Source organism: Bombina bombina, chromosome 2, assembly GCF_027579735.1.
Source record: "Bombina bombina isolate aBomBom1 chromosome 2, aBomBom1.pri, whole genome shotgun sequence".
In the NCBI taxonomy this organism is placed as follows: domain Eukaryota; kingdom Metazoa; phylum Chordata; class Amphibia; order Anura; family Bombinatoridae; genus Bombina; species Bombina bombina.
The window spans coordinates 943,656,531-943,674,810 of record NC_069500.1 but is presented as its reverse complement, the minus strand read 5'-3'; the positions used below and the strand labels follow the sequence as shown (position 1 = coordinate 943,674,810).

Sequence of the window (18,280 nt, the reverse complement as noted above, 5' to 3'; positions counted from 1 at the left end):
CCACACAATTATACATTAACGTTAATGGGAGTTTTAGTAGATACATATCATGAAATCTAAATTTTTATATACTTATGTTAATGGTTAATACCAGAGTTTAAGCTGTTTAACTGACATGCTTAAAATAATTTCTTTATTCTATTTGAAAATGCATTCATGTATTTTTTTAAAGGGACAGTATACACCAGTTTTCATAAAACTACATGTAATAGACATTATTATAAAGAAGAATATGCACAGATACTGATCTAAAAATCCAGTATAAAACCTTTTAAAAACTTACTTAGAAACTCCCAATTTAGCACTGTTGATGAGGTTAGGCTGGGAAAGCAGGAATAGCAGGCACTTCACCCTCCCCTGCATATGAAAAGACACATTAGACAAACAGGAGCAAGCAGGGAGTCTGTAGACATCAGTATACATATAAAACTTTGAGGCTTAGTTTGGAATGTGAAAATAAGCACAATGTTATTTAAAAATAAGCAAAACCTATACATCTTTACAAAAAACACTCCCAGGTTGGCTATACACAATGTTATTTAAAAATAAGCAAAACCTATACATTTTTACAAAAAAACACCCCCAGGTGGGCTATATAAATGGATAATCTACAAAACATTTCTGCAAAGTAATATCTAGTGTACAATGTCCCTTTAAATGTATGCTCATGACAGAAACGCCTTATCTGCTTCTATCACTGGATGCGGAGAAGGCGTTTAACAGAATAGATTGGACATACATTATAAGAGTTCTTCACCAAATAGGTTTTACAGGTCCCTTCATAACTGCAATCAAGGTAATCTACTTCGCACTGACAGCACAAGTTGTATCAGCAGGCTACATATCTAAATCATTCCCTATCTTAAACGGCAGAAGACAGGGCTGCCCCCTTTCTCCCTTAATATTTGCCATCTGTATTGAACCTCTTGCAGCCAGAATTCGACTCTCGCCAGATATCTCTGGAGCTAAAATTTCCAACTCAGAGTATAAATTAACTCTTTGCGCAGATGATATCCTTTTAACGATCACTAAACCTCTCATAACTCTGCCAAATTTATACAACACACTAGACAAATTCTCACAGATATTGGGATACAAAATCAACCTCAACCAATGTGAAGCCCTGCAGATTTCCCTACCACCATCCACTAAAAAAAACATAGAGATAAACTTTGAATTCACTTGGGCTAAAAACTATATTAAATACCTAGGAGTCCAACAAACCCCCAAACTTCACCAACTATATAAATATAACTATATACCACTTCTCAAAACCATTAGACAGGATATACATAAATGAATATCTTTCCTCACCTGCTATATTTATTCAGAACCCTACCCTTAAACATTCCAACTATGGAGCTCTCAACTTTACAAGCAGAGTTATTAGCATATGTAGGAGGCAACAAAAAAGGGAGAATACCGTCAGTCACTCTAACAAGACACAAAAACTTGAGGGGAGTAGGTATGCCTAACCTGCTTGATTATTACAAGGCCGCGAGAGTCTCTCAAACAATGTTGCTGGGGAGGCAACAAGATGACATCCTCTGGCCTAAACTAGAGGCACAAAATGGGGGAATAAAGTACACAGATTACGTGATTTGGAACTATAGAATAGGTAAAGCAAGTGCACACAAATCACCTTTATATGAATCTACAACACAAGCTAGGAAATGGATGACAACCCCCGATGAACTTTTGCCCTCCAACTCGTTAATGATTCCGCTTAGGCAACTATTTCCCAAAGACACACACAGTACTATAGATAAATGGGCTAACAAGGGCCTATACGGGGTAGCAGATATGCTGCTTAATAGGAAACTTATGACATACACCCAAATCCAGAATAAACGTACACCTATTAATCTTTAGCGGTTTCTGTACCTCCAAATTTGGTAATCTATACAGAAATATGTAACTGCCACCACAAACCGCTCTATCACAGCACTAGAAAGAATGTATACTTCAGAACATAGGCCGAAACACTCAATTTCTATTTTATACATTTCTATACATACAGACTACAGTAGCACTAAAACCCCACTTATGCTTAAATTGGAAGAAGACATAGGAGACACTTGAGAGAAACAGAAATGGGAGGAGATTCTCAGTTCTGTCAGTAAAGGTCTGCTGAGTGCTGACTTACGGGAAAATTCCCTTAAAACAGCTTTTAGATGGTATCTAACACCAGTAATAACGTCACACATGTCCCAGACAGGCTCCAACCGCTGTTATAGAGGCTGTGGGGAAGTAGGCACTTTTAAACAAATCTGGGATTCATTATCATCTCTAGTTAGTATCCTTCTAGAAGAAGAGATGCACCTTACAATATCTCTATCTTTATTACATATACGCAACAGAAAATATAGCTCAGCCATTAACACTTTAATAAGGATACTTTGCACAGTTACAAGAGCGTGTATAGCACAATATTGGAAGACAGGGGCTCCCTCATGGATAGAAATAAAAAATAAAATAGCATGGATTCTAGGCACATGAGAAAATTTTGAAAAGATCTGGTTTTATTGAGTCATGAATAGCGAACTAACAGCATAATGTCCAGCACTATAATATAATACAATACATATAAATGATACAATATGGACCAGATGATAATGCCTAATTTAGAAACGCAAAGGGCATGTAATGTTATGAGATACAATGTATGCATTTCAAGAGAATGTGAAGTTTTTATTTTAGTTTGTTTTCTCCAGGGTTTTTCTTTTTCCTCCTGACTAGACATTTCCTGTTTATGTATAAATTCAAGCATCAATATCACAGATTAGGAGATGTTCTCTCTGTTATTGGAAAAAATTCAAATATTTAATTACTAACCCAATTTATGCAGTAACGTTTTATCTGTAACATCTTTCAGGCATGGCCATGAAACAAGGAGACTGGATAATGTAAAGGTATCATGGTACCTTAGATATTTGTTTGCAATAGTTTCAAAGTATGTAATAGATGACTGTCTCCTTGGGACTAGAATGAGAGGACGGAGATATGTAACATTGAAAATTTGAAAAGATCTGTGATGTTGGGAAACAACTCTGTTAATGGTGATGCTGTTAGTCTTTTCCCTTTTCCCTTTTCTTTATTTTGGTAATCTCTTATTATTGTTTCTGTATGTCATCTAATATAAAATGCAATAATTAAAACCATTTAACCATAAATGTATGTTCATGTATTATGTGTGAAATGTCACTGTCAGCCTGTGAGCAATAGTATTAGTTGCACTTCCTGTTAGTCTAAATACTGTACAATTAAATAGCTGTTACGTAAACACATCAAAAATGTTTACTGAATGAAAAAAAGGTTAACTGCTGCTCTCTTGTATACATGATTAAACTTTTGATTAAAAGTAGAAAACCCTTTATCGTAACTGCTTGACTGGAAAAGGATTGGAATATTTGTATCTATAAGATGGGAGGAGAGGGGATGGAGAAAGTGTATACAACAATATCTCATGTCATTTAAGCAATATTTACATGTCCTAATACAGCTTATATATGTACAGTAAAGGTAGTTTTATTTTGTTTTTAATACTTTTGTATACACGGTACCCTCAGAAAGATAGTACAGTACTGTAATCAGGTCATTATTGTTGTCTTAAATAAATTTCAACTATTATTTGCATTTTAGAACACAACAAACAAACCAAACACACAGGCAGAGAAGATTGTGACTTACAGGCGGGGACAAATAGTATTTTTTAAAATTTTTATTTTAAAAAAAAAACAAAGCGATGGTTAAAGGGACAGTCAACACTAAAAATAAACTAGCTTGAATGCATTACTTACAACACGACTATTGCAAACATCCTTATTCACATCCTATAATCCAGATTGAATCGATTCTGTAAAAAAAACAACTGCCGTTCTGAGCCGTTTGGGTAAAAAAACATGGCTCCATAACTGCTTCTCTCATCTTCTTCTTCCCCACGGCTAGTTTGAAACTCTGTAGTGCCCGCCAAAGATTCTAACAACTGCCGCATGCGCATAGTGTCCGTTTTTTTTTTTTTTTTACATTGCAGGAAGAGGCAGGGATGTATTTTAGTGTCGCACCAGTCCCATGCTCTCCCTGAAGTCGCATGCTGCTCCTTTTCTTTTGTGCAGCTTTTGTTTTAATTAGTATATCAGTAACCGTTTCTACATTCACAACGGTGGAATTATGTTATACCTCAACTATACATCTAGTGAATTACAGACCCATTCTTACCATCTCTACGGATGGCAGCCCTAACCCCCCTACAAAACATAAACAACCACTACCAGTCATAATGCAGCATTAGGTATCCACCCCATGTAGCGTCTGCATTTACTTCGCATGGGCAGACTGGTATAAGGTACCTTGAGTGTTATGCCACCAAACGTAACAGGCTCAGGTACCCCATACATTGGCACAGTGACTCAGGCCTCAGGCTACAGAGGCGATACCTGCCCAGCTGTCACCGAATCCCCTAACTCATATCACATGACACGGGAGGCCTCTCTAAACTGCTTTCCACAGCAGGTTTTTAAACAGCTATCACAAACAACATTTACAAAACTATGTATGACAAGCCACAGCACATTTTGCTAAGACTTCTGAATGCGGAATAGCCCTGTCTGACAGCTAGCACTAGTTACCAGCGAGGAAGACACACCCCCTGCCCCTCATGTTATTTCCAAGACTGTAATAACCCTTTCCTTGACGAATGGGTAGCCATGTAAAGTAACAATTTAGATGAGCCCTGCAGATTTTTTTACCCCATCCCATGTGAACGTGTGCGGTTTAAGCGCGATGCGGATCACTTTTAACTTGGTGGAAGCCATCACTCTGAAGCGTGCCAGCTAGTGTGAGGAAGCGGAAGGTAAAGCCCAGTATAAGCCACAAACAGCATAAGGACGTCTATAAGTATAACGCTGGAGTGATTAGTACGAGAAACAGCGTTATACTAATCGGCCAAATAACTGTAATGTATCGCTATTGTATGAACTAACCACTAGACTGGCAGCAGCTCTCTCTGGCAGCCAATGGGGTAAAGAGGAAAGCCAGCATGTCACTGACTACTATAAAAACATCTCATACCTGTTGTGCTGGTCCGTCGCCGAATAGGGAACCTTTACACAGTTCCGGGTATAAAGAGGTAGATACTGACGCAACAGACGATTTACGCATGCGCAATTGGGTGTGAACGCTCAGGAGTCGTCGTGGCCGACACTCCTGTGATTTGCAGTTAGAATCAGCCTGAGAGTGACGTCAAGATAGGAGGAGTTTTTTGGCTTAGAACGGCAGTTGTTTTTAAAAAAAAATAATCGATACAGTCTGTATTATAGGATGTGAATAAGGATGTTTGCAATAGTCGTGTTGTAAGTAATGCATTCAAAATTCAAGCTAGTTTATTTTTAGTGTTGACTGTCCCTTTAATCCTAACATTTTGAAAAATACTAGGATTTACCACCACTAAAAATAAATCGGACCTATATTGATGACTTTGCAAAAGAAGTGTGCTAAATGTACCCTTTCTTTGCCGCTGTCTCCTCGCTAAACTAAGCGTCTCCGGCACCCACAGGACATCGCTCTTTTTTTAATGATGATGATAAGTTCACCCTACTATAAAGTAAATCTAACTGAAGTACACTATCTCTTTAGCCCATTCAATGCACATGACGTGGTGATGTCACAAAGGGGCTGAACCAAGTAGCTGGATGGGGGGGGGGGTATTCAAACCCTAAATCTCAGCTCTTAGCAGCTACAAAACTCCAGGACTCCTCATTTACAAGAGAATCATCTCCTGGTGGTCTTGGAGCAGTAAGATCCTTTTAAAAAAAAAAAAAATACTTTGATTTGCTTGAGGATGTTACATTATATACACAATAAAAAAATCTGTTATGTCAAGTGACCCCTAATAAAGTTTATTTTTTAGTAGATAACCCCCTCTCTTAAAAAAATATATATAAATGTTGTCTGTATAGTCAGGTGATCACTGTGGTAACGGTGAACACCTTGCAAGAAAACAAAAGTGTTTTTATTTCTGTACTGCACAATTGGGCCTCTCTAATCTATATTATAACCCCCCAAAACTCATGTGTGTCCCTATTTCGCGTGTCTACCCTTGATCACAATTTAGTAAGGTGATCACTGGCCATTTTCAATATTTTTTACATGCCATGAATTAGAAATATATTAATGGTATATTGTGAATCTGCTGGGCCTGCTGAAAAAAAATTCAAAGTTTTTTGAATTGCAAGAAGTAGGACTAAAGTCTTTGGAACATTCTGGAATTTAGATATAATTGCTACTGAATAGGAATCCATGGTTACATTTGTTTAGCTATTAGGTGGAAGTGGAGGAACTGCATGAACAAATACTTATATTATGTAAGGAGAATTCTTACAGCAACTTGACACTGAAAAGTATGAGCAATGGCAAGTTAACAAGGACTCATTCTCATGCATGGGCTCTAACGGCATTTGGCAGCCATTCAGTACTCCCCCCCCAAGACCTATAAAGTCATCACTTTAACATCAAGAAACGGTGCATTACTTCAAAGAGCTGTAACAGTCTTACATAAGCCAAGCTGAACACATGATGAGTTTGCACTTTACATGAGCTATGAAGCATGCAATAAATGCCAGACTAGCTTTGTGACTTTTAAGAATGAACAGATTGTTTGTATGCTTATTGTATTTGAAAAGCAACATGTTTACGTTTTGAATATAGCTAATTCACCAGCCTTGTCTCTGCAACTACTTTAATTTTAATTTAGATGTATGGATTTGAGTTAATATTTTAATTTGATTTTCTCCACAGACAGCGGAAGTGAAACACAAAGGAAGCATAAACTAAAGGACTTGATTAAAGAACTGCCTGATACTCACTACAGCCTGCTAAAGTACCTGTGCCACTTCCTGACACAGGTGGTAGACCACCAGGGAGAAAACAAAATGAGCATCTACAATTTGGCCACAGTTTTTGGACCAAGTTGTTTCCAGTAAGTAGATTTTCACTATATGTATTTTACATATTCTTGTTGTTGGGCATAAACCTTTATAGCAGAAAACTCATTCACCAGTTAGCAATGAGAATAGATTAAAGGGACATACAATGCTCACCTGTGTGCATATGCCACTCATGATTGCTTAACAAGCTGTGTCCTGCTGAGGACCACAATGCATTCTGGCTCCTGAACAAACTTTAAAGGGACATTGTATTATAAAATGTTTTTCCTCTTGTTGTGTTCTTAACGGCTTCTCGTACCTACTGAAAGTGTTCCTTCATGTTTATTTTTATATTAGCCATAACTAGCTGTGCTCATTAAATCCAGCACCTATTGTCCTAAGGGACATGTCTTTATAAATGGACTAAAGCTCCAGGCAGAGCAGACCTGCTTATGTTATTTCTGTCTAAACACACAGCCTAATAGTTAGGTATTGAATTGCTAATTATGGCTGGGGGTTCAATGAGCACAACCAGCTATTTAAGATACAATAATATCTCTCTTTTACCCCCCATTGTGTGGTTAATTAGTGCCATTGCCTTCTGTGTACAAAACTTTTCTACAAAAATTACATCGGTATAAGTTGCCGTTTCAACAGGCAAAAGCAGCTATTTCAAATAACAAAATGAAGGCAAAGAAACATTGGCATTTTCTGCATTTTTCTTCCCTTTAAAATCTTCAAATATTAAATGCTCTAATTCAATAGTGCACAAGCTTAAATGTCAGGTTAGTAAATGTGCAGTAAACAAATCCATCAGCACTAGTCTAGGCTCAGAGGCCTAGATTTAGAGTTCGGCGGTAAAAGGGCTGTTAACGCTCCGCGGGTTTTTTTCTGGCCGCACCATAAATTTAACTCTGGTATCGAGAGTTCAAACAAATGCTGCGTTAGGCTCCAAAAAAGGAGCGTAGAGCATTTTTACCGCAAATGCAACTCTCGATACCAGAGTTGCTTACGGACGCGGCCGGCATCAAAAACGTGCTCGTGCACGATTCTCCCATAGGAAACAATGGGGCTGTTTGAGCTGAAAAAAAACCTAACACCTGCAAAAAAGCAGCGTTCAGCTCCTAACGCAGCCCCATTGTTTCCTATGGGGAAACACTTCCTACGTCTGCACCTAACACTCTAACATGTACCCCGAGTCTAAACACCCCTAACCTTACACTTATTAACCCCTAATCTGCCGCCCCCGCTATCGCTGACCCCTGCATTACACTTTTAACCCCTAATCTGCCGCTCCGTAAACCGCCGCCACCTACGTTATCCTTATGTACCCCTAATCTGCTGCCCTAACATCGCCGACCCCTATGTTATATTTATTAACCCCTAATCTGCCCCCCACAACGTCGCCGACACCTACCTACACTTATTAACCCCTAATCTGCCGACCGGACCTGAGCGCTACTATAATAAAGTTATTAACCCCTAATCCGCCTCACTAACCCTATCATAAATAGTATTAACCCCTAATCTGCCCTCCCTAACATCGCCGACACCTACCTTCAATTATTAACCCCTAATCTGCCGACCGGAGCTCACCGCTATTCTAATAAATGTATTAACCCCTAAAGCTAAGTCTAACCCTAACACTAACACCCCCCTAAGTTAAATATAATTTTTATCTAACGAAATAAATTAACTCTTATTAAATAAATGATTCCTATTTAAAGCTAAATACTTACCTGTAAAATAAATCCTAATATAGCTACAATATAAATTACATTTATATTATAGCTATTTTAGGATTAATATTTATTTTACAGGTAACTTTGTATTTATTTTAACCAGGTACAATAGCTATTAAATAGTTAAGAACTATTTAATAGTTACCTAGTTAAAATAATTACAAATTTACCTGTAAAATAAATCCTAACCTAAGATATAATTAAACCTAACACTACCCTATCAATAAAATAATTAAATAAACTACCTACAATTACCTACAATTAACCTAACACTACACTATCAATAAATTAATTAAACACAATTGCTACAAATAAATACAATTAAATAAACTATCTAAAGTACAAAAAATAAAAAAGAACTAAGTTACAGAAAATAAAAAAATATTTACAAACATAAGAAAAATATTACAACAATGTTAAACTAATTACACCTACTCTAAGCCCCCTAATAAAATAACAAAGACCCCCAAAATAAAAAATTCCCTACCCTATTCTAAATTTAAAAAGTTACAAGCTTTTTTACCTTACCAGCCCTGAACAGGGCCCTTTGCGGGGCATGCCCCAAGAATTTCAGCTCTTTTGCCTGTAAAAAAAAACATACAATACCCCCCCCCCCAACATTACAACCCACCACCCACATACCCCTAATCTAACCCAAACCCCCCTTAAATAAACCTAACACTAAGCCCCTGATGATCTTCCTACCTTGTCTTCACCATGCCAGGTTCACCGATCCGTCCTGGCTCCAAGATCTTCATCCAACCCAAGCAGGGGCTAGACATCCACTGAAGAAGTCCAGAAGAGGGTCCAAAGTCTTCCTCCTATCCGGCAAGAAGAGGACATCCGGACCGGCAAACATCTTCTCCAAGCGGCATCTTCTATGTTCTTCCATCCGATGACGACCGGCTCCATCTTGAAGACCTCCAGCGCGGATCCATCCTCTTCTTCCGACGACTAGACGACGAATGACGGTTCCTTTAAGGGACGTCATCCAAGATGGCGTCCCTCGAATTCCGATTGGCTGATAGGATTCTATCAGCCAATCGGAATTAAGGTAGGAATTTTCTGATTGGCTGATGGAATCAGCCAATCAGAATCAAGATCAATCCGATTGGCTGATCCAATCAGCCAATCAGATTGAGCTCGCATTCTATTGGCTGATCGGAACAGCCAATAGAATGCGAGCTCAATCTGATTGGCTGATTGGATCAGCCAATCGGATTGAACTTGATTCTGATTGGCTGATTCCATCAGCCAATCAGAAAATTCCTACCTTAATTCCGATTGGCTGATAGAATCCTATCAGCCAATCGGAATTCGAGGGACGCCATCTTGGATGACGTCCCTTAAAGGAACCGTCATTCGTCGTCTAGTCGTCGGAAGAAGAGGATGGATCCGCGCTGGAGGTCTTCAAGATGGAGCCGGTCGTCATCGGATGGAAGAACATAGAAGATGCCGCTTGGAGAAGATGTTTGCCGGTCCGGATGTCCTCTTCTTGCCGGATAGGAGGAAGACTTTGGACCCTCTTCTGGACTTCTTCAGTGGATGTCTAGCCCCTGCTTGGGTTGGATGAAGATCTTGGAGCCAGGACGGATCGGTGAACCTGGCATGGTGAAGACAAGGTAGGAAGATCATCAGGGGCTTAGTGTTAGGTTTATTTAAGGGGGGTTTGGGTTAGATTAGGGGTATGTGGGTGGTGGGTTGTAATGTTGGGGGGGGGGGTATTGTATGTTTTTTTTTACAGGCAAAAGAGCTGAAATTCTTGGGGCATGCCCCGCAAAGGGCCCTGTTCAGGGCTGGTAAGGTAAAAGAGCTTGTAACTTTTTAAATTTAGAATAGGGTAGGGAATTTTTTATTTTGGGGGTCTTTGTTATTTTATTAGGGGGCTTAGAGTAGGTGTAATTAGTTTAACATTGTTGTAATATTTTTCTTATGTTTGTAAATATTTTTTTATTTTCTGTAACTTAGTTCTTTTTTATTTTTTGTACTTTAGCTAGTTTATTTAATTGTATTTATTTGTAGCAATTGTGTTTAATTAATTTATTGATAGTGTAGTGTTAGGTTAATTGTAGGTAATTGTAGGTAGTTTATTTAATTATTTTATTGATAGGGTAGTGTTAGGTTTAATTATATCTTAGGTTAGGATTTATTTTACAGGTAAATTTGTAATTATTTTAACTAGGTAACTATTAAATAGTTCTTAACTATTTAATAGCTATTGTACCTGGTTAAAATAAATACAAAGTTACCTGTAAAATAAATATTAATCCTAAAATAGCTATAATATAAATGTAATTTATATTGTAGCTATATTAGGATTTATTTTACAGGTAAGTATTTAGCTTTAAATAGGAATCATTTATTTAATAAGAGTTAATTTATTTCGTTAGATAAAAATTATATTTAACTTAGGGGGGTGTTAGTGTTAGGGTTAGACTTAGCTTTAGGGGTTAATACATTTATTAGAATAGCGGTGAGCTCCGGTCGGCAGATTAGGGGTTAATAATTGAAGGTAGGTGTCGGCGATGTTAGGGAGGGCAGATTAGGGGTTAATACTATTTATGATAGGGTTAGTGAGGCGGATTAGGGGTTAATAACTTTATTATAGTAGCGCTCAGGTCCGCTCGGCAGATTAGGGGTTAATAAGTGTAGGCAGGTGTCGGCGACGTTGTGGGGGGCAGATTAGGGGTTAATAAATATAACATAGGGGTCGGCGATGTTAGGGGCAGAAGATTAGGGGTACATAGGGATAACGTAGGTGGCGGCGATTTGCGGTCGGAAGATTAGGGGTTAATTATTTTAAGTAGCTTGCGGCGACGTTGTGTGGGGCAAGTTAGGGGTTAATAAATATAATATAGGGGTCGGCGGGGTTAGGGGCAGCAGATTAGGGGTACATAAGTATAACGTAGGTGGCGGTCGGCAGATTAGGGGTTAAAAATTTTAATCGAGTGGCGGCGATGTGGGGGGACCTCGGTTTAGGGGTACATAGGTAGTTTATGGGTGTTAGTGTAGTTTAGGGTACAGTAGTTAAGAGCTTTATAAACCGGCGTTAGCCAGAAAGCTCTTAACTCCTGCTTTTTTCAGGCGGCTGGAATCTTGTCGTTAGAGCTCTAACGCTCACTGCAGAAACGACTCTAAATACCAGCGTTAGAAAGATCCCATTGAAAAGATAGGCTACGCAAATGGCGTAGGGGGATCTGCGGTATGGAAAAGTCGCGGCTGTAAAGTGAGCGTTAGACCCTTTAATCACTGACTCCAAATACCAGCGGTAGCCTAAAACCAGCGTTAGGAGCCTCTAACGCTGGTTTTGACGGCTACCGCCGAACTCTAAATCTAGGCCAGAGACTGGTAGTGGTGGATGCACAAGATTTTTTTTACACTTAAATCTGCAAAATGTGGTAACATTAGCATGTTAGAGGGAACCTCCGGTCAGCAGCCATGTCTGGTCACAATATTGTGTACTACTCCAACTCTCAGTTAAATTTGTAAATTATCTTGAATTCTCTGTGGCAAATACTGTCAAGCTCTACAGATTTGGTGCTTCTTGAATCTTCTTTCAATAACAGTATTATTTATCCTAGACTAAGGCCTCTAACCCTACCCCCTGGTAAGTTACTTTTGTGTCCTAGTCGTTTAGCAGTACTGAGTGTGTGCTGCATTTACTTGTGCTTTATAGCAAAGGGAGATTTGCTTGCTAACTATTGCCCTCCATCAGGATTTATGGATGTAATTGTGGAACAGATACTTATTATTCTTTAGTAACTATTATCTACTTATCTCTATGATATGGAAACAGACTTGGTGGCCCTTGATAGTTATGACTCCATAGTTAAGGAAGCTTATAGGGAAACTAAAGCCTTTCATGATTCAGATTGAGCATGCAGTTTTAATAGACTTTCCAATCTACTTTATTATGAAATTGTGCACAATCTTTTATATGCACACCTTTGAGACATCAGCTACTGTTGAACATGTGCAAGATTTCAGTTTATATGTATGAGTTTGTGATTGACTGATGTGGGGGGCAGCAAATTGAATTACATTTTAAAATTGTTCAGATATAATCAATTGCTCATTTAAAATTCAGACTAAGCGCTATTTAATTGTCTTTTCTCTTGTTAAGTGTAGTCAGTCCACGGGTCATCCATTACTTATGGGATTATATCTCTTCCCCAACAGGAGGTTGCAAGAGGATCACCCAAGCAGAGCTGCTATATAGCTCCTCCCCTCACATGTCATATCCAGTCATTCTCTTGCAACCTAACTAAAGATAGGTCGTTGTGAGAGGTCTGTGGTGTTTTTAAACTTAGTTTATTTCTTCAATCAAAAGTTTGTTATTTTAAATGGCACCGGAGTGTGCTGTTTGTTTCTCAGGCAGCATTAGAAGAAGAATCTGCCTGCGTTTTCTATGATCTTAGCAGACGTAGCTAAGATCCACTGGCTGTTCTCGCACATTCTGAGGAGTGAGGTAACTTCAGAAAAGGGGAATAGCATGCAGGGCCCCCTGCAAACGAGGTATGTGCAGTAAATTATTTTTCTAAGCAATGGAATTGACTGAGAAATTACTGCTGATACCAATGTAATGTAAGTTCAGCCTTAAATGCAGTGGTAGCGACTGGTATTAGGCTGAGGAGTGTGTGTACACTGAAGTATTTTTCTAGGGAATGGAATTTGACTCAGAAAATACTCTTAATACTAAAGTAATGTGTGAGCCTTAACTGCAGTAAAAGCGACTGGTAGCAGGCTTATTAATAACACTTCATAACTTTTAAAATGTATGTTCAAAACGTTTACTGGCATGTTAATCGTTTTTTGTGAGGTACTTGGTGATAAAACTTATTGGGGCATGATTTTTACCACATGGCTAACTTTTGTTTCTGCATAGAAACAGTTAACTGAGCTTCCCCACTGTTGTAATATGAGTGGGAGGGGCCTATTTTAGCGCTTTTTTGCGCAGTAAAAATTCAGTCACAATCTTCCTACTTCATCCTCCATGATCCAGGACGTCTCTAGAGAGCTCAGGGGTCTTCAAAATTCATTTTGAGGGAGGTAATCAGTCACAGCAGACCTGTGACAGTGTGTTTGACTGTGATAAAAACTTTAATTATTAAATTGTTATCCGTTTTTGGGTATTAAGGGGTTAATCATCCATTTGCTGGTGGGTGCAATCCTTTGCTAACTTAATACATTTACTGTAAAAATTTGGTTGCTATAACTAATTTGGTTCATTGTTATTTCAACTGTAACAGCTTTTTGTGCTTCTTAAAGGCACAGTAGCGTTTTTTATATTGCTTGTAAATTTATTTGAAAAGTATTTTCCAAGCTTGCTAGTCTCATTGCTAGTCTGTTTAAACATGTCTGACACAGATGAATCTGTTTGTTCACTATGTATGAAGGCCAATGTGGAGCCCGATAGAAGGTTGTGTACTAAATGCATTGATGTAACTTTAAATAAAAGTCAATCTTTACATGTAAAGAAATTATCACCAGACAACGAGGGGGAAGTTATGCCGACTAACTCTCCTCACGTGTCAGTACCTTCGCCTCCCGCTCAGGAGGTGCGTGATTTTGTGGCGCCAAGTACATCAGGGAGGCCCTTACAAATCACTTTGCAAGACATGGCTACTGTTATGACAGAAGTATTATCTAAATTGCCAGAATTAAGAGGCAAGCGTGATAGCTCTGGGTTAAGGACAGAGCGCGCTGATGATGTGAGAGCCATGTCCGATACTGCGTCACAATTTGCAGAACATGAAGACGGAGAGCTTCATTCTGTGGGTGACGGATCTGATCCAGGGAGACTGGATTCAGAGATTTCTAATTTTAAATTTAAGCTTGAGAACCTCCGCATATTGCTAGGGGAGGTATTAGCGGCTCTGAATGATTGTAACACGGTTGCAATTCCAGAAAAATTATGTAGGTTGGATAGATACTATGCAGTACCGGTGTGTACTGACGTGTTTCCTATACCTAAAAGGCTTACAGAGATTATTAGCAAGGAGTGGGATAGACCCGGTGTGCCTTTTTCCCCTCCTCCCATATTTAGGAAAATGTTTCCTATAGACCCCACCACACGAGACTTATGGCAGACGGTCCCTAAGGTGGAGGGAGCGGTTTCTACTTTAGCTAAGCGTACCACTATCCCGGTGGAGGATAGTTGTGCCTTTTCAGATCCAATGGATAAAAAATTAGAAGGTTACCTTAAGAAGATGTTTGTTCAACAAGGTTTTATCTTACAGCCCCTTGCATGCATTGCGCCTGTCACTGCTGCGGCGGCATTCTGGTTTGAGTCTCTGGAAGAGGCCATTCGCACAGCTCCATTGGATGAAATTATGAACAAGCTTAAAGCACTTAAGCTAGCTAACGCATTTGTTTCTGATGCCGTCGTACATTTAACCAAACTTACGGCTAAGAACTCCGGATTCGCCATCCAAGCGCGCAGAGCGCTATGGCTTAAATCCTGGTCAGCTGATGTGACTTCTAAATCTAAATTGCTTAATATTCCTTTCAAAGGGCAGACCTTATTCGGGCCCGGCTTGAAAGAAATTATCGCTGACATTACGGGAGGTAAGGGCCATGCTCTACCTCAGGACAGGGCCAAATCAAAGGCCAAACAGTCTAATTTTCGTGCCTTTCGTAATCTCAAGGCAGGAGCAGCATCAACTTCCTCTGCTCCAAAACAGGAAGGAGCTGTTGCTCGTTACAGACAGGGCTGGAAAACTAACCATTCCTGGAACAAGGGCAAGCAGGCCACAAAACCTGCTGCTGCCCCTAAGACAGCAAGAAGAGAGGGCCCCCTATCCGGAAACGGATCTAGTGGGGGGCAGACTTTCTCTCTTCGCCCAGGCTTGGGCAAGAGATGTCCAGGATCCCTGGGCGTTGGAGATCATATCTCAGGGATATCTTCTGGACTTCAAAGCTTCTCCTCCACAAGGGAGATTTCATCTTTCAAGGTTATCAGCAAACCAAATAAAGAAAGAGGCGTTTCTACGCTGTGTACAAGACCTCTTACTAATGGGGGTGATCCACCCAGTTCCGCGGACGGAACACGGGCAGGGATTCTATTCAAATCTGTTTGTGGTTCCCAAGAAAGAGGGAACCTTCAGACCAATCTTGGACTTAAAAATCCTAAACAAATTCCTAAGAGTTCCATCATTCAAAATGGAAACTATTCGAACCATCCTACCCATGATCCAAGAGGGTCAGTACATGACCACTGTGGACTTAAAGGATGCCTACCTTCACATACCGATTCACAAGGATCATTATCGGTACCTAAGATTTGCCTTCCTAGACAGGCATTACCAGTTTGTAGCTCTTCCCTTCGGGTTAGCTACGGCTCCAAGAATCTTTACAAAAGTTCTGGGCTCACTTCTGGCGGTACTAAGACCGCGAGGCATAGCGGTGGCTCCGTACCTAGACGACATTCTGATACAAGCGTCAAGTTTTCAAACTGCCAAGTCTCATACAGAGATAGTTCTGGCATTTCTGAGGTTGCATGGGTGGAAGGTGAACGTGGAAAAGAGTTCTCTATTACCACTCACAAGGGTTCCCTTCCTAGGGACTCTTATAGATTCTGTAGAGATGAAAATTTACCTGACGGAGGCCAAGTTATCAAAACTTCTAAATGCTTGCCGTGCCCTTCATTCCATTCCACACCCGTCAGTAGCTCAGTGCATGGAAGTAATCGGCTTAATGGTAGCGGCAATGGACATAGTACCATTTGCGCGACAGCATGCACAATTGCAGCGGTCTGAGATGCAAAGTCAGTGGAATGGGGATTATTCAGATTTGTCCCCTCTACTAAATCTGGACCAAGAGACCAGAGATTCTCTTCTATGGTGGCTTTCTCGGCCCCACCTGTCCAAGGGGATGACCTTTCGCAGGCCAGATTGGACGATTGTAACAACAGACGCCAGCCTTCTAGGTTGGGGTGAAGTCTGGAATTCCCTGAAGGCTCAGGGATCATGGACTCAGGAGGAGAAACTCCTCCCAATAAATATTCTGGAGTTAAGAGCAATATTCAATGCTCTTCTAGCTTGGCCTCAGTTAGCAACTCTGAGGTTCATCAGATTTCAGTCGGACAACATCACGACTGTGGCTTACATCAATCATCAAGGGGGAACCAGGAGTTCCCTAGCGATGTTGGAAGTCTCAAAGATAATTCGCTGGGCAGAGTCTCACTCTTGCCACCTTTCAGCAATCTACATCCCAGGCGTGGAGAACTGGGAGGCGGATTTTCTAAGTCGCCAGACTTTTCATCCGGGGGAGTGGGAACTTCATCCGGAGGTCTTCGCTCAACTGATTCATTGTTGGGGCAAACCAGATCTGGATCTCATGGCGTCTCGCCAGAACGCCAAGCTTCCTTGCTACGGATCCAGGTCCAGGGACCCGGGAGCGGTGCTGATAGATGCTCTGACAGCCCCTTGGGTCTTCAACATGGCTTATGTGTTTCCACCATTTCCGATGCTTCCTCGACTGATTGCCAAGATCAAACAGGAGAGAGCATTGGTGATTCTGATAGCGCCTTTGTGGCCACGCAGGACCTGGTATGCAGACCTAGTGGACATGTCGTCCTGTCCACCATGGTCTCTGCCTCTGAGGCAGGACCTTCTAATTCAGGGTCCTTTCAACCATCCAAATCTAATTTCTCTGAGGCTGACTGCATGGAGATTGAACGCTTGATTCTATCAAAGCGTGGCTTCTCGGAGTCGGTTATTGATACCTTAATACAGGCTAGGAAACCTGTTACCAGAAGAATTTACCATAAGATATGGCGTAAATATTTGTATTGGTGCTAATCCAAGAGTTACTCATGGAGTAAGGTTAGGATTCCTAGGATATTGTCTTTTCTACAAGAGGGTTTAGAAAAGGGCTTATCCGCTAGTTCGTTAAAAGGACAGATTTCTGCTCTGTCTATTCTTCTACACAAGCGTCTGGCAGAAATTCCAGACGTTCAGGCTTTTTGTCAGGCTTTGGCTAGGATTAAGCCTGTGTTTAAGACTGTTGCTCCGCCGTGGAGCTTAAACTTAGTTCTTAACGTCCTGCAAGGCGTTCCATTTGAACCCCTTCATTCCATTGATATTAAGCTGTTATCTTGGAAAGTTCTGTTTTTGATGGCTATTTCCTCGGCTCGAAGAGTCTCTGAGTTATCTGCCTTACATTGTGATTCTCCTTATCTGATTTTTCATTCAGACAAGGTAGTTCTGCGTACTAAACCTGGGTTCTTACCTAAGGTAGTTTCTAACAGGAATATCAATCAAGAGATTGTTGTTCCATCATTGTGTCCTAACCCTTCTTCAAAGAAGGAACGACTTTTGCATAATCTGGACGTAGTCCGTTCCCTGAAGTTCTATTTGCAGGCAACTAAAGATTTTCGTCAAACTTCTTCCCTGTTTGTCGTTTACTCTGGACAGAGGAGAGGTCAAAAGGCTTTGGCTACCTCTCTCTCTTTTTGGCTTCGTAGCATAATACGTTTAGCCTATGAGACTGCTGGACAGCAGCCTCCTGAAAGAATTACAGCTCATTCTACTAGAGCTGTGGCTTCCACCTGGGCCTTTAAAAATGAGGCTTCTGTTGAACAGATTTGCAAGGCTGCGACTTGGTCTTCACTTC

The 18,280-nt window shown here is 40.2% G+C and overlaps 1 protein-coding gene across 6 annotated transcripts in view; it reads left to right on the top strand.

Annotated features, from left to right (window-relative positions):
• Positions 1–18,280, top strand: part of FAM13A (family with sequence similarity 13 member A) — a 775,968-nt gene that overhangs the window by 193,564 nt on the left and 564,124 nt on the right. For all 6 annotated transcript variants that reach the window (XM_053703428.1, XM_053703423.1, XM_053703425.1 and 3 more), the window contains one exon: positions 6,796–6,976. In XM_053703428.1, coding sequence (XP_053559403.1) covers positions 6,796–6,976 — 181 coding nt within the window. The remainder of the gene's footprint in view (positions 1–6,795; positions 6,977–18,280) is intronic.